The 16,842-nt window shown below is 54.9% G+C and overlaps 1 protein-coding gene and 1 long non-coding RNA gene across 5 annotated transcripts in view; one reads left to right on the forward strand and one right to left on the reverse strand.

Moving 5' to 3' along the window:
- Positions 1–14,559, forward strand: part of BCAS4 (breast carcinoma amplified sequence 4) — a 60,432-nt gene extending 45,873 nt beyond the window's left edge. For 2 of the 4 annotated variants that reach the window (XM_058685962.1, XM_058685958.1), the window contains one exon: positions 14,006–14,559. In XM_058685962.1, coding sequence (XP_058541945.1) covers positions 14,006–14,131 — 126 coding nt within the window. In that variant the 3' untranslated portion in view covers positions 14,132–14,559. The remainder of the gene's footprint in view (positions 1–14,005) is intronic. The other 2 variants (XM_058685959.1, XM_058685960.1) reach the window with 1 other exon arrangement.
- On the reverse strand, positions 5,372–6,373 carry LOC131485938 (uncharacterized). Its single transcript, XR_009249094.1, has 2 exons — positions 6,085–6,373; positions 5,372–5,837 (listed from the first exon to the last, which is right to left on the reverse strand). It is a non-coding gene; the product is annotated as an uncharacterized LOC131485938 (long non-coding RNA).
- Positions 14,560–16,842: the final 2,283 nt, after the last annotated feature.

Below are 16,842 nucleotides of genomic sequence, written 5' to 3' on the forward strand. Positions count from 1 at the left end.
AAGGGGGTGGATGGAGCATGTGTGGGCCCAGCGCTGGGACTCAGCTCTGGAGGGCTTGAGGTGGGATCTGGCCTGCAATGGTCCAGGAAGAGATGCTGTTGGCCTGGACCAGGGCGGGTCAGGGTGGAGCTGGGGAAACAGGGTCTATTCCTCGTGTGTGCACGGGGCAGGGTATTTAATTGAAATTTTTTGCAAAAATTGTAGATTTACACGCAGCTAAGCAATAATATGGGGGGGGGGGTGCCTGAGTGATGCAATTGGTTAAGTGTCCAACTTTGGCCCAGGTCGTGATCTCGCAGTTCATGGGTTCGAGCCCTGCATCGGGCTCTGTGCTGACAGCTCAGAGCCTGGAGCCTGCTTCAGATTCTGTGTTTCCTTCTCTCTCTGCCCCTTCCTCTCTCTTTCTCAAAAATAAATAAGCATTAGAAAGGAAGGAAGGGCATCGCTTCTCAGCCTTTTGGCTAAGATCAAGTGTAAAAAGGAAGGGAGGGAGGGAGGAAGGAAGGAAGGAAGGAAGAATGAATGAATGAATACAGAGAAATCTCTTTTCCCCCAGTGGAAACATTTTGCAAAACTTTAGTATAATAATATCATGACCAGGTACTGACATTGATGCAATCAGCTGGTCTTAGGGCTCCCATTTTGCTTGTCCTCATTTGCAGGTGTTTTAGGTTCTAGACAGTTATATAAATTCTACGCGTTTATATTAGTTAGCCTCCTGTCTCCACCACTAGGGTCCACACTGAACAGTTCCAATCTTGCCGGGATCTCACCCCTGCTCAATCCCCAGCAGCTACCACTCTGCCCTCCATTTCTAAAATGTTGCTATTTCAAAAATGTTCTAGAAATGGAACCCTACACCATGTAACCTTTCAGGATGGGCTCTTCTCGCTCAGCATTATTCTCTGTAGATACATCCAAGTTGCTGCGTGACTCAAGAGTTTGTCTGGATGTGTTTGCAGGGCAGAGGCCTAGTTGGACATGCTAGTGTGGGGTTCAGGGCTGGAGGTGTCCAGCATGGAGCCAGAAGCTGAACGAGATCACCCCAGGAGACAGAGGGGATCTAGGTCAATGACCGAGCGCGAGTCGATTAAACATCTTAGTGTACCGGGCGCAGGGATGTGGCCAGCCCATGGAGACAGATGATGTCCCTGCAGCTGGGGTGAGGCTGCCTCGGGGCTGGGTGTCTGCGGTGGGCGTGGAAGAAGCGGTTCACTCACCATCTCCCCCTTCCTCCCCTTTCTCTCTTTGCAGCCAGAGGGCTGGGCCCCTGTTGAGGGTTTAGACCAGGGTTTCCAGGGGTCCTGAATAAAATGGGAAAAGGGCAAAGCGCTGCCCCTAATGTGAGATAGAGTCCCTTCAACAAAGACTGACCTGACTCCCGAGATGGCCTCCGTCCTTTGGGAAGAATATGATTTCTTTGACAAAGGGATGGGGCTGGCAGGTGGGGGCCCGGAGCGGGGGTTTCTTGTGTATCTGGTGCAGCAGCCTGGCTTGGGTTTGGAGAGGTCCTGAATGCACGGAACAGCTCGTGCCCTCCTGTCACCATCCCCTCCCCTCCGGGTCCTTGTCCCCAAAGTGTCCCCACCCCTGCCACCGCCTTTCGGGACATGCCTCCCTTTTCTCTCGGCCCCCGTGCTTCCCTCTCCTTTTCTGTCTTACTCCCTCACTCTGTCCGTCTTCATTCTCTCTCTCTGTTCTCCCTCTCTCCCCATTCACCACACGTTCCCCTCCTCCTTTCCATCTATTTCTGCTTTTTCTCAGTCCCCTCCCCCATCTTGTTTCCACATTTTCTCTTGCTCTTTCTCTCCCATTTGTGTGTGTCTGTCCCTCTTGTGTCTTTCCCTTTGTCTGCGTCTCCGACCCCGTCTCTCGTTACCTCCTGCTCTGTCCCATCCCTGCTGTCTTCATCTCGAGCTTTTCTTCTTTTTCTCACTCTCAAGTATTATTTTTCCAGGCCTTGGAGATCATCCATTGCCACCCTCAGGGGGCCCAGTGGATAAAATGTCTTAATCAGACCAGGACAGCGCGGGAGGCGAGCTCCCGTAAAAGGGCTTCCCAGGGCGAGTGACAGGGTGACATCAGTGTGGTGGCCGCAGCCCGGGCCACCCGCTGGAGGGGTTGGCGGGCCCAGACCAGAGCTCTGAGAGCACCTGCGTCTGAGGAAAGGGTGGATTGAGAGGAGACTCCCAAGGCTGCCTGGATGTCTGGGATGGGGGAGAATGGGCACAGGTGACAGTCTGGGCCTTGCCTCTGAAGCAGATTCCTTCAGCTGTCGGGAGGCGACTGCTCAGCCCTGGGGAGTCTTTCTCCAGCCCGGGCAGGGGTGGGGGGCAGGCATGTAGGCGGCTTCTTAGCACCTGCTGGTTCTGGACACCTCCAAACGGCGTGTGTATCTGATGGAGAACAGCTGCCCACACTGGGGACCCTGACAAAATGGTCAATTGAGGCTGTGTTTGCTTTCTGCTCCCCAGAGCTATAACCGGTGCTATTTTCAACATTCTTTTGTGGAGCCAACCACCTTCAAGGCCAGGCAATGGAACCTCCCAGGGTTCTACTGCTAACCGGCATCAGAGTGAGAAATGTATAGCTCCCACATGACAGTAGCCAGCTGTTGGTTCAGGCCACGGACACTCATCTGGAGGCGGACCACCCGTCAGTGGCTGGAATCCGGACACAACCGTGCCTCCTGTGGGTCGGTGGAGAATCTGTTTGACAGGGAGGTTGCTAAGCTGAGCAGACCCCTGGGAATAGGAAGCTGCTTTGACGCTCTGGGCCGGGGAAGGATCTTCCCTTCCTTGCTCTGTGCCAGGAGTGGGTCAGTCTTGGCTCCAGACAAATCCATTCGCTGATGTCCCCCCTCAAATCCACCATTGCTCCTGCTGCGCCCTTTGCCCCACGATGACCTCTCAGCCAGGAGTGCTGGCCTCATGCTGCCCACGAAGCCATCCACGAGTGACTTTTTTTTTTTTAACATTTATTTATCTATTTATATCCAAGTTAGTTAACATCTAGGGCAATAATGATTTCAGGAGTAGATTCCAGTGATTCATCCCCTATGTATAACACCCAGTGCTCATCCCAGCAAGCGGCCTTCTTAGTTCCCCTTCCCCATTTAGCCCATCCCCCCACCCGCAGCCCCCTCCAGCAACCCTCCGTTTGTTCTCTGTATTTAAGAGTCTCTTATGTTTGTCCCCCTCCTTGTTTTTCTTTTTGCTTCCCTTCCCTTATTTTCATCTATTTTGTATCTTAGGTTCCACATACGAGCGAAGTCATATATTTGTCTTTCTCTGAGTGACTAATTTCACTTAGCATAATACCCTCCAGTTCCATCCACGTAGTTGCAAATGGCAAGATTTCATTCTTTTTGATTGCCGAGTAATACTCCATGGTATATATATACCACATCTTCTTTATCCATTCATCCATCGATGGACATTTGGGCTCTTTCCATACTTTGGCTATTGTCAATAGAGCTGCTATAAACATGGGGGTGTTTGTGTCCCTTTGAAACAGCACACCTGTATCCCTTGGATAAATGCCTAGTAGTGCAATTGCTGGGTCATAGGGTGGTTCTATTTTTAGTTTTGTGAGGAACCTCCATACTGTTTTCCAGAGCGGCTGCACCAGTTTGCATTGCCACCAGCAGTGCAGAAGAGATCCTCTTTCTCCGCATCCTCGCCAACATCTGTTGTTGCCTGAGCTGTTCATGTGAGCCATTCTGACAGGTGTGAGGTGGTATCTCACTGTGGTTTTGATTTGTCTTTCCCTGATGATGAGTGATGTGGAGCATTTTTTCATGTGTCTCTTGGCCGTCTGGATGTCTTTGGAGAAATGTCTATTCATGTCTTTCGCCCATTTCTTCACTGGATTATTTGTTTTTTGGGTGTCGGGTTTGATAAGTTCTTTAGAGGTTTTGGATACTAACCCTTTATCTGATATGTCCTCTGCAAATATCTTCCAAGAGTGACCTTTCTGAGGCATGGAGACAACCGACCCTGGGAGCCCAGAGATCCTACAACATCTGCAGGCCCCGTTGTCACAGCTTATTAAGAATTTCAGGCCAGCGATAGAGCATCAGAGCAAGTGCAGGCCTGTGTGTCTATGTGGATGGCACGCCCACGAGCTGGGCCCTGTCTGTCCCCTACAAGTGTCACGCCTTGAGTGAGGTCCTAAGCCTGCTGAGTCTCAGTTTCCACATCTGTGTAGCGGGATTTACAGTTACAGCCTCTACACAGGATTGTCGTGAGCAGTAATTCAGGTAACATAAGGGTCAGTGGCTGTTATTATGACTGGTGATGTTGATATTATTATTGAGTAGCTCTTATCTGTGCTATTCCCTCAGTGCTTTGCATATGCTGCCACGGATGTGCTTTATTATATTTATTTATTTATTTAAACATTTTTAATGTTCATTTATTTTTGAAAGAGCGTGCATGCCTGTGAGCAGGGGAGGGGCAGAAGGAGAGGGAGACACAGCATGTGGGTGGGGGAGGGGCAGAGATTGGGACACAGAATCCGAAGCCGGCTCCAGGCTCCGAGCGGTCAGCAGAGAGCCCGACGCGGGGCTCAAACTCACGAACCTTGAGATCACGACCCGAGTCGAAGTCGGATGCTTAACTGACTGAGCCACCCAGGAGCCCCTAGCTTTCCATTTTTTTAAACAAGAAGCTTGAAATCCATCTTTTAAAGAGAAGAGGCATGGGGCGCCTGGGTGGCGCAGTCGGTTAAGCGTCCGACTTCAACCAGGTCACGATCTCGCGGTCCGTGAGTTCGAGCCCCGCGTCAGGCTCTGGGTTGATGGCTCGGAGCCTGGAGCCTGTTTCCGATTCTGTGTCTCCCTCTCTCTCTGCCCCTCCCCCGTTCATGCTCTGTCCCTCTCTGTCCCAAAAATAAATAAAAAACGTTGAAAAAAATAAAATAAAATAAAATAAAGAGAAGAGGCATTTCATTCAAAAACTTGAGAACACAACCAGACCAAAGGAGCAAGAGACAGCACAGTGGAGGCCAAGTGGGACGCACCTGTGGGTCTGGGTTGGGCCCATTGGTGACCTTAGTGGCAGGGCCTGAAGACAGCGGTGAAGAGTCTCATTTTATTCTCATCATCACAAGGTACTTACTGGAGGATCAAGTTTCTTTTTTTTTTTTTTTTAATGTATTCTTTATTTTTAAATTTTTATTTGTTTATTTTGAGAGAGAGAGAGGGCACAAGCTGGGGAGGGGCAGGGAGAGAGGGAGAATCCCAAGCAGCACGGAGCCCGACGTGGGTCTCGATCTCAGGAACCGTGAGATCATGACCTGAGCCAAAATCGAGGGTCAGATGCTTAACCGACTGAGCCAGCCAGGCTCCCCAGATCGGATTTGTTTCTTAAGACAATCCCTCAGGCTGCTGTGCGGAGAATGGGTTAAGGGCCAGAGCGGCCCCTGAGAGGTGGCACAGACAGGACACCAGTGGTGATGGGGAGAGGGGTTTGGGAGGAATTAGCAGAAGGGATTGAGGACCCGTGGGATGTGGGCGTCCAGTCTGGGCAGTGGGTGGGCCCCACAGTGAGTCTCACGACCGCTGAAAGCCTCGGTTTCCTCCTCCGTGCAAGGGCCTTCTGACACCCACGCGGAGCAGGTGCTCAGTTAACAACACGCGTGTAAGTAGATGGTCATCGGACAGTTCTGTCAGTGGCTGTGTGATGATGAGCGGCAAAGGCCAAGTGACTCGGTGTCGAAACAGGACGACTCTGATGCAAACCATGAAGTGGAGGGGGAGCCGGGGCTCCAGGAAGAGGGGCTCCGAGGGTGGAGCGGCCGGAGGGAGGAGGGGCCAAGCAGGCAACCGCGGAGCCCTGGCCACGGGGACAGAGAGATCCAGGGGCTGGGCACCCCCGCCTCCCGCCCCGTTCGGTCTAGTTCTGGAGGAGGCCGTGACATGACTCCTCCCGCCGGCTGTCCTGTCTCCCCTCCCAGACTGTGTGTGAGTTTGGATTTAGGAGCTGGTATCTTGGCAGAACGTCTAGGGGCTCCTCCTCTGCTAGTTTCCATGTTAACGCTTTTCCTCCAGCTAAAAGCAGAATCCACGGGGGAGCCACGAACCTTCTAGAGCCGCTGCCCAGGGTCAGCATCACCTATAGCGAGATTTCACCAGCTGGTCCCTGCTGCGAGGGTCCTTCTGGGCGGGGGCTGCGCGCCGCGGGAGCCTCCAGCCCTGTTCCTCTGCCATCAGAGCCTCAGCAGCCCCCTCCTGCCACCGGCCGCTCTGGGTCACTGGGCTGGCAGGGGTTGGGGCTGGTGGCCCAGCTGGGTGGGAGGGCTCTGCCAGTCCAGCGCTGCAGACGGGATTGGACACGCAGGGGCTGCTTGCAGAGAAGTGGGTGGAGCTCTGCTTACAGCTGTCAGAGCCTTCTGGAAGACTGGGGGCCCTGGAGCAAACACGGAACATTGCAGGCAGAGTAGCCAGGCGTGGCCTGACGTACAGAAGGCCCCAGGCCCCAGGAGGGAGGCTGGGACCAAGGGGGACGGTCCTGTGGGCTGGCTGTGGCAGGAGGCAGTGCCCACAGCCCAGGGGAGCCCGCTCTGATTCCCAGCTTGGCCTTTCACCGTCTGTGTGACCCTGGATGTGTGACCTACCTTCTCTCCAAGCCTGCTCTTTGCTCCACAGGACGGGCACCGTCGCAGTGCCGGCCTCTTGGGCTTCCGCGAGCTCCCGGAGAGACGGTGGGAAGGGCAGCGGCCGCTGGCGGTCCCCAGCCCGTGGGGCCCAGAGCAAGGGACTAGAAACGACACCTTCTCCATCCAGGTCCTCGACAGCCCTGTGTCTCAGTGATGTGCCGTGAGCTTGGAGCCCCTGCCGGCTCAGATGCCCCCCAGGGCTCGGCAGGTCCTGTGGACCAGTGAGTCAGGCCGGGTGGGGGCGGTGGCGAACCGGACAGCACATGCCCTGTCTGCAGGGGCCAGCTCACGGCACCCCACAGGAATGCGCGCTCAGAGTGGCCAGATCGCTCCCTTCAAGAGAAGTAGGAACTCAGTATTTATTTGAAACATCCCAGCTCTTCCCTGTTGGCAGCTAACTCGTTTTCAAATTCGCACGAGCCAAACCGGCCGTGTCTGTGGGCCAGATGCTAAGCAAAGGCCACCAGTTTGCAATCTCCGAGTACGTTGAAGCCGGGGGCGTGGGGGCGGTTCCTGAAGTTGCTAAGGTTGGGAAGCAGGTGATAAAGGGACCTCCTGAGTCCTGCACTCAGAGCTCATCCCCCAGCCCCACTCAGTCCCGGGACTTTCTGTTGTCCTGGCTCCGTGCCGGGGCTGGGGGGTCCTGGATTCAAATCTGTCTCTGCCAGTTCCCAGCTGAATATTTGGGCATGTACCTCTCTGGCCCTCAGTTTCCTCTTCTGCAAAATGGAATTAGGGATACCTGCCTCTGTCGGCAGCTGCGAGAACAGATAGGCTGTGAATCCATAGGGCCCATCATGGGCTGGGTGCCCAGAAAGTGCTCAACACCAGGTCGCTGTGGTTGTGGAGAGGCCGGGGGCTTGGTCTGTGCAGATAGGGCTGTTTCTTCTGTCCGTTGCTTCCCCCCAGCCCCCAAATACGTTCTATAATTTTAGAATTAGAGACAGGTTTCTGTGATAACACAGAGAGTTCCCATGTACCCCTCACCCGGTTTCCCTCATTGTTAATATCTTATTTTACTGTGGTGCAGTCACTGTCAGGGGACCGACGTCAATGGATTGCTTGCTAATAAGTAAGCTGCACGGTTTATGCAGATTCTGCTAGTTTTTCCCTGGTGTCCTTTTCTGTCCCAGGATGGCATCCAAGACACAAACCGTACTCTATTTAGTCACCTTGCCTCCTCAGCTGCCTCTGGTCTATGACACCTTCTCCGACTTTCCTTGTTTTTGATGACCTTGACGGTTTTGAGGAATATGGGTTAAGTATTTTGCACAATATCCCTCTGTTAGGGCTGATGTGATGTTTTTCTTGTGGTTCGATTGGGCTTACGGGTTTGGGGAGGAAGACCACAGAGGTGAGGTGACTTCGCGTCACATCCAGGGCACATGCTGTCCACAAGATGTATCGCTGATGGTGTTGACCTTGACCCCCGGACTGAGTGGTGTCTGCCAGATTTTTCCTGAGCAGTTACTTTTTCTCCTTTTCATATTCTGCTCTTTGAAAGCAAATGGCTGAGTGCAGCCCCATCAAGGGGAGGGCCAGCTAAGGCCGAGCTCCCGGAGTGGGGCAGTACATGTAGAAGCCAATGGGAAATCTTTGATGTCATTTGGAATTGGTTTGAGATTCGTATCTCTCCTCTGTTTGTCTTTACATCTAGCAGTTTTCACTTTTTTTTTTTTTTTTGAGATCACTGTATTTCATTGCCTAAACAACTTGGGTTGAGTCTTGTTCTCACCCATTTAACTATCTGCTAGGCCTTGAGTGACTCACTGTCAAAGGGGGTGATGATGAGAATAAGGCAGCCTGTGTCAGGCTGCGTTCAGAAGCCTGACCAAAGTGGTTTAACCAAATAGGGTTTGTGTTTTGTGACACAAAACACATGACAAGTGATCTTCATGTGACAAGAAGCCCTGAGTGGCCAGTGGAGCTGATGGGGCTTCTCAGGGAGGCTACTGGGGACCCAGGCTTTTCCTGGCTGCTGGTCTGCCATTCTTAGCATGTGTCTCTTATCCTCATGGTCCCAAGGTGGCTGCAGCACCTCCACCATCACTGCTGTGCTCCAAACAGGACTCCGTGAAATTGATAGCATTATCCCCACTTTGCAGAGAGGAAAGTGAGGCTCAAAAGGAGAAAGCCCTACTTAAAGAGGCTGTGAGGGTCACAGACAATGAGTGTAGCCTGGGCACAGTAGGTGTAATGATTGTTTTCTCAGCGGGAGGTACCTCTCCCAAGGCCCTCAAGCTGGGAGGGCCTGGTGACCTGGGGGGAGGAGTGTGGGCCTCTGGGCAGCTGAGCTCCTGTGCAAGGTCAACCTGGGGCCTCAGCCCCCCAGGGGTTGACCAGGCTCTGGGGCTGACCCTGTGTTCCTCAGAACCCAGCCCCTGAGTGGGGATGCCATGTGGCCTGCTGCTTCTGGTGGGGTGGGGAGTAGGGGTGCGGGGATGCTGGGTGGGGTAGGACAGGCTGGAGAACAGCCAACCAAATAGCACAGAGTTCTGGGACAGTGGGCAAGGTGGGCCTGTCCCTGAGTCCTACAGCCCGTGTGGTGACTCAGTGCCCATTGAATGGGAGCTACAGGGAAGGGTTTGTTGTCCTGATCTATTGATTCAGGGGCAAACCATGACTGGGGGTCCAAATCTGGCCTGCCTCCATTTTTGTAAATAAAGTTTTATTGGCACACAACCGTGCTGTTAGTTTACATATTATCTGTGGCTGCTGTTGTGCTACAAGGGCGGAGTTGAGTAGTTGCCATAGCGACCATGTGGCTTGCAAAGCCTAAAGTATTTTCTGTCTGGCCCTTCACGGAACAAGTTTGCAGACCCTGGCCAGAACAGAAAGCAGACCAGGATTAGGAATGTGCATTTAGGGCTTCCCAAGAGGGAGATACAAGGCGGGCCAGGACTTCCAAGGGGCTGTGGGGATTTCTGGAAACAAGTGGGCTGGTGGTAGAGGACGAGCTAAGGCCCTGGGGTGGGTGAGCTTAGCTTTAGAAGACAGTGATCTGCCCTGAACCCAGTGCTGCAGCAGCCATTTGGCAGGGGGGTGGGGGGGGGTGGGCTTATCAGAAAAGAAGCTTTCCAGGGTGGCCATCTTTGGGGTTTCTGCCGGAAGCAGCAGGATACAGAAATGGTGAAGTGGCCACGAGCGATCTGGGGCCCCGGGAGAGTGTACCCGCTGTTCCTCAGCTCAGCCACCCAGAGCCACGAGGAGCTGTGGGCCCAGTGCTGCCAGATCATCTGATTTTCCGAGAGAAGCTGGCAGTCTGGTTTTCATGAGAAATCTCCTGATTTGTTACATGTTTGCAATTAATTCCTTTTTTTTTTTTTTTTTTAAATCATGAAGCAGACCAAGAGCATATCCGTCTGGTGTGTGGGCTCCAGGTTTGAGAACTCCGGTGTCCAGGGTGGAAGTGAGGATTCTGGAATGTGGGTAGACTGGGGAGAGCAGGCCAGGCCCAGCGCCTTAAGCCAGCAGGCTGGAGCTCTGAGCTCCCGCTGGGGGCAGCAGGGGGGGCGGGGGGACCAGGGAGGGAGACTCAGAGGGGGCGGGGCAGAGTCTTGGAGCTGCAGTGTCAGATTTCCGCATCTACCAACCGATCCCAGGCTGGTGGAACATTCCTGCCGGCGGGCTGGGAGCTGGGGAGCCAGGAGGTGGACACTCCTCTTTGCTCACCTGGAAGCCCCCGGAGGGGAATCTTATTACCAGCTGTAGAGGGAGGGGTGGGAGGTGGAGGTCTCTGAGGTCCCCTCCGAGGACTGAGATTCTCAAGGGTTTGGGTTTGCTGCTCTGTCCCCAAAGACTTGGGTCCTGTCTGATGATGGGCAAAGGCTGGACTTAGAACTAGACAGGCCTGGTTGGACTCCAGCTCCCTGGTCCCCTGGCTCCTGCCACTTCTGGGACATGGGGATGACCCCAGGTTTGCAGGTTGCCATGGGAATCCGGGGGAAAATGGGTGTGAGGGGCTGGGCTTCTGTGGCGTCCTGACATGGCTGTGATTGGGGGCCTGGCCTCCAGGATGTGGTCTCTTCTTCCTGGCAGCAGCTGGGGCATCTGGCTGGTTTTAGCCTCACACTCCAGCCCTTACCTGCTGATTCAAGCCGCTGGCTCCCCTGGGGGTTCCTGGTTTCAGGACACCTGGTTGCAAGTGACAACAACCCAGGTCATCTTGGCTTAAGCAAAAAAGAGGCTTCCACGGCCCATGGACGGGAAATGTCCCAGGGAAACTGTAGCCTCAGGCAGTAACAGATTCAGGTGCCCGAATGATATCGTCAGGACCTTGTCCCAGCTCTGCTTCCTCTGGTGGCTTCAATCCTAGGCAGGTCCTGCGCTGTGGTGGCAGCGGTGGCCCTCAGGCTCACAGCCATCCACTCCGGAACTTGGGGGCCGGGAAGCAGAGAGAGCATCCCTGTCTCAGCAGTGAAGTTCCCAAGGCTGACGGCCGCTGGCCACAGGCTCAGCCCTCCACCAGTCATGCCTGGGGTGGGTCAGGCCTCCATCCAGCCCCTACTGGAGCCGTAGGGTGGGCACGGGCACAAGTGACCGGCAAGAAGATCGAGACTGGGCGGTGGAGATTAGAGGGCCCATGCCCGTTCCATGCCCCCCCTACTCTCCAAGAGTTGTGCCCTGAGCCACACGGGGCCCCCTGGGCTCATCATAGGCCATCCCTGTGACTTCAGGCTCAGTTCTCCAACCAGCTATGAGTCACCGTCCCACACTTGCCCACGTGCTCCAAGATGTTGGCAGGGGTTTGGTCCAGGGCTGCTGGGAGGCTCTTATGATGACTTCTCCTTGATCCTGTCTTAATTATATTGATTTTCTCCTTTTTTGGAAGTCTCTCTCCTCGAAGGAGGAGACAGAATCCCCATCTCTCACAGGGATGCCTTACCCATTCAGAAACACACACCCCCCCCCCCCCCCTTGAATGGTAGGACTATTTCAAAAAGAATAGGGGGTCAGGATGAGGCCACATGACTGGGTCAGGACACTGGCTCCAGCTCGGCCACTGAGCCCTCATGGGTCCCTTCCCTTGCCTGCGACCAGGGGGTCAGGAGAAGGGACCTATCTCTTCATGATCACAAAATGCTCTTTGGCCCCCATGTGTCAGGTGAGGGAGCGGGTCTTTGAGCTGTCATTGTTCGCCCATCTTCTAGATACTACGATGGCCGGCACTCAGGAGAAATGGGGTGAAGAGATTCTAAGCCTCTGGGCTACCCCCAGACTGCATCCCCCAGGCTGCGAGACGTATCTTGGGGTTCGTTTCCCAGTTGTGCTCTGCTCACAGAGCTATCAGAGGACTTGCTTCCCATTCAGGGAGGCAGGGGACGTCCCAGGAAGGAGCTAGAGAAAGGAGGCAGGGGATAGGCCTGGGCCCCAAGTACCCCCAAGTAGTCTGAGCCAAGAATGGCGGACCCGGGGCTGCCGGGCAGAATGTTCTGTTGCCCTTCTGTGAGGCTGGCCCTTGGCCAAGGTGAACTGCGTATCCTGGTTTTCCAGGTATGGTGGCGCAGGGAGGGAGGTAGTCCTTACACCCCGAGCACATTCCATCTTATTGGAAATACTTTGATGGTTTCCTTCTGCAGAGAAAGAGGGTTCGGTGTGGGGGGACGTTCAGGGCTTTGGGGCTTCGACATGAGAGTCTGTCCACTTCTGCCCTAAGCCTGACTGCTCACCTTTAGGGGACACTGGCCACAGCCCCCTCCCTGGTCCCCTCTTTCCCCTCATTTGTGCTCTTTCTAAGACACATACCGAACTCCACACACACATTCCCGGTTAGTGACTTAAATGGCTCCCTGGTCTCTTGGGATGAAGTTCTTGGCATGGCTTCCAAGAGCCCATGTGGTCTGGCCTTGGTTTATAGCCTCATCGCTGTCCACACCCCGACCTGGCCTCATTCCAGACTGAGCCCCTGGAGTCCCCAGGTCTGCCCCCCGCCTCCTGCCATGGCGTGTGACATGCTCTTGTCTCAGCCTGGAGGCCCCATCCTGGAAGCAGGGAGTTTCAAGCCTCTGGAAACCTCCCCGACCCCCCAGGAGGAGTTGGGCCACCTCTGGGTTCTACAGGTGCCCGTGCTGTCCCACCATTAGCCATCACGCGGCGGTGGTGTTCCGTGGGTTCCTTTGTCTCTCCCGCCAGTGAGCCCGGGATGTGGGCAGAAGGGGCCTGGCTGGTGCGGGTGCTCGGGACGTGGTGATGGAGTCGGGAGGACGCCTGGAGCACGTGGGACCCCCTTGATCCTTGGTTTCCCCGCCTTCACGATGGGGATGGCGGTCAGGGCGTCACTGTGGGGAACAAGTGTGCGGGGAGGCCGAGTGTGCACCAGCGTGGTGCGGGGCACACGCGGGCATAGGGCTTTGGGAGAGCTGTGGCTGGCGGGGAGCCAGAGCCCCCACCTGCTGCCCCCGCCCCTGCACCTGCAGACCCACCCGAGCTGGGTCTCAGCTTGGGGTCCAGGAGACCGGACGGTCCAGGGAAGTGTGGGGGGAAACCGGGAGAGTGGTGAGAGGGACCCCCACTCCTCCCTCTGCGCCCCGAGCCCCACGCACCTGCCCGTCTGCCAGCGGAGCCCGGCCCCCCTCCTCCTGAGGGCTCAGAGGCCTCATCATAGAATCAGCCCCAGCTCTGCAGGAGAGTCCTCTGGGGGCTTGGAAATACCCCCGTGCTAGGATACGCCCCAAACCAGTGTCATCAGACTCAGGGTGGGGGGGCCCCAGGCAGAAGTTCTCCCGGGGGGTTCCAGCCACGTGGGGGGTGCGGCCACGTTGGAGAAGCGCTGTTTGACCCGGTCCTCGGTGAAACTGGGGTTTCACCCTGAGAACGGGTCTCACCAACCAGAGCTTGGGGAGGGCTGCTGGACGGAAAATCTCTTCTCCCCTCCCTTCTCAACAAAAATCCACACCAGAAATAAGCGAGCACTTCTTAAAATGGTTTAGTTTTGGTTTTTTTTTTTAAAGTAACACATTCATATGGCACCAGCTTGAGGCGGCACAGATGGGGACCCGGTGCAGGAATGCGCAGCCTGCCCCCCAGTCGCCCAGCAGCAGGCCCTGGGCTGGGCTGGGGCGGGTGGGAAGGGGGGGGGGTGCACCGAGCTCCTGTGCACACACGTGTGGAGGGACCCCCGCCTCGCACCAGGGACACCTGCTTTCTCGGTCACTCTCTGTCACAACCTGGCCCTGCCTGTCCACGTCCGTGGGGGCCAGCATTGGATCTCACGGGCAGTGCCCCCCAAGCATCCCGTGGGCCACGTCCCCTGCAGGATGTGTCTGGTCCCACAACTGGACTTCTCCGGTCACAGAACAAGAGCACTGAAATGGCTCACGGGTCACCCCACTTTCTGTCGTTCCAGAAGCCATCCACGCCGGCACCCCTGCCCTTCGAGCTGCCCGCGCTGTACCGGACGGAGGACTACTTCCCCGGGGACGTGGGGGACGCGCCCAGGACCCCCAGTCGCCGCCGCCACAGGCGCGTGTGAGCTCTGCCGTCGGGTCGTCGGAAAGCGACAGTGCGTGCGTGCGTGCAGCGGCTCGGGTTTTCTGGTCTTCTCGCTGTGCATTTGTGTTTTTCAGTTTCCTCTCTCGCTTCATGTGAAACGGCGGGGTTCGGAGAAGCATCTGGAGCGCCCACGCGTGCCGTGCTGAGCCGGCCGGCGGTTCCCACCCGGGTCGGGCCTGCCTGGTGTCCTGGACGGGGCGCGTGGGTCTCGGGAGCTTCGGGGCTCCGGGACTGGGGACTCGATCTCCCTGTCGGTCTGTGCCCAGCTTTGCGTGGGCATCATGGGGGGGTGGGGGTGCTCCTGCACCAGGGTGCGTGGCTCCAGGTCTGTCTGTGGTGGGTAGTTTGGCTGCCAAGCCCCGTGCCCACGGGCCTGTGAATCATCTCAATAAAGGTGTCAAGAGCTCATGTGTGGTCTGGGTGCAAATGTCCTCTGGAAGGGAGCACCTGCCCCCTAGGCCAGCCTGCCCCTCCCACTCTGCTCCTCAGGGAGCCCTGCCTGAGGGGAGGGGGCGGCGGTGGTCATCAGAGTCCCAGTAAGAGTGGAGAGGTCACGGGGCGCCTGGGTGGCTCAGTCGGCTGAGCGTCCGACTTCGGCTCAGGTCATGATCTGGCAGTTCGTGGGTTCGGGCCCCGAGCCGGGCTCTGTGCTCCAGGCTCAGAGCCTGGATGGAGCCTGCTTCGGATTCTGTCTCCCTCTCTCTCTGCCTCTCTCTCTCTCTCAAAAATAAATAAACATTAAAAAAATTTTTTTAAAAAGAAAAGAATGGAGAGGTCATGGGGTGCCTGGGTGGTTCAGTCGGTGAAGCGTGGGACTCTTGATTTCGGCTCAGGTCATGATCTCACTATTGGAGTTCAAGCCCTGCACAGGGCTCTATGCTGAGGATGGGAGCTGCTACCCCACTTGCTCTCTCTCTCTCTCTCTCTCTCTCAAAATAAATAAACTTAAAAAACATTTTTTTTTAATTAAAAAAAAAAAAATGGGTGGGGCTTCTGGGTGGCTCAGTCGGTTAAGCATCGGAATCTTGGTTTCAGCTCAGGTCATGATCTCGGGTTCGTGAGACTGAGCTCCACGTCGGGCTCTTTGCTGATCGAGGAGTCTGCTTGGGATTCTGTCTCTCCCTCTCTCTGCCTATCCCCTGCTCGTGCTTGCTTTCTCTCTCTCTCCTAAAATAAATAAACTTAAAGAAAAAAAAAGAATGCAAGAGGTCAATAGGATTTCCAGGGATCTTCAAAGGTAGATTTCATGCGATTGAATTTCCTGCTCTTGTCCTGAAATTCCCGATTTCTCAGTTTGGTGATGGATAATTCTGGTTTTTCTGGAATTCCTCCCAGGGCCAAGAAGACACACACACTCGCCCAGCTGAACGGCAGACCCGCACTAGAATTTCAAGGAAACCTAACCTAACGAATCAGGAGACAGAGCAGTAGAAAAGCAAGGGGAGTGCTGCATGTTGACAATTTTAGGACAATTTCTTGGAATTAAAGCTGTAGGCAGACATCTTATTTCAAGAAGAGCCAGCGTTTTCCTTTCGTTTTCTTCTTCTTTTTTTTTTTAATGTTTATTTGTTTTCGAGAGAGACAGAGAGCCTGAGCAGGGGTGGGGTTAGAGAGAGGGAGACAGAGGATCAGTAGCAGGCTCTGTGCTGACAGCAGACGGCCGGATGTGGGGCTCGAACTCATGAACCCTGACCTGAACTGAAGTCAGATGTTCAACTGACTAGGCTGCCCAGGTGCCCCGAGAAAAGCCAGTATTTTTCCGTAGAGTATATCTATATCTATATCTATATCTATATCTATATCTATATCTAATCTATATCTCTATATCTATATGTATCTATATCACCTATATAGAGAGAGATTTTTTTTTTTTAATTTTTTTTTTCAACGTTTTTTTATTTATTTTTGGGACAGAGAGACAGAGCATGAACGGGGGAGGGGCAGAGAGAGAGGGAGACACAGAATCGGAAACAGGCTCCAGGCTCCGAGCCGTCAGCCCAGAGCCCGACGCGGGGCTCGAACTCACGGACCGCGAGATCGTGACCTGAGCTGAAGTCGGACGCTTAACCGACTGCGCCACCCAGGCGCCCCAAAACTTGTATACATTGTTTTAAATTACTGAGGTATATAGTTTGCATAGAGAAAAATTCACCTAGGTGTAAGGTTTACTGAATTTTCACAAACCCCACCCGGGGCTAACGGCATCCTGACCTCTGTCAACGGAGACAGGTATTGCTGGTGTCTGTACTTCCTGTAGCCGGAAGATGGGTGGATGGTGTGCATGTGGTGTCGTCTCTGTGTCCGGCTTCCCTGGCTGGTACGTAGCTGCAGACTGGTCGTTCTCGTGGCTGTGCTGTATTGATCGGGACTGGTTTTAATGAAGGAGGCTCAGATACTCACCGTGCACCACTGTGTCTGCTCAGGGAAAGCATAGATTCGACGGAAAGTTAATTTTTCAGGCAAGAGGCAAGGGCACCCATTTCCAGAAGGCCAAGTAGTCCTAGGCTGCTTTCTCCTTTCCGAGCCTGGCGCAGGGGCCAGGGAGAGGTGAAAGGGAATGCCATGTGACCAAGCCGCGGCAGCCCGAGTGTCCTAAAATAGAGACCCACAGGGCTGTGGCCAAGAGCTTATAGGCTCTGAGGTCAGCCTGCCCGGGTGGCACCATCATCTCCTGCACGCTTCAGCTGTGTG

The sequence above is a fragment of the Neofelis nebulosa genome, chromosome 9, assembly GCF_028018385.1.
Source record: "Neofelis nebulosa isolate mNeoNeb1 chromosome 9, mNeoNeb1.pri, whole genome shotgun sequence".
Taxonomy (NCBI): domain Eukaryota; kingdom Metazoa; phylum Chordata; class Mammalia; order Carnivora; family Felidae; genus Neofelis; species Neofelis nebulosa.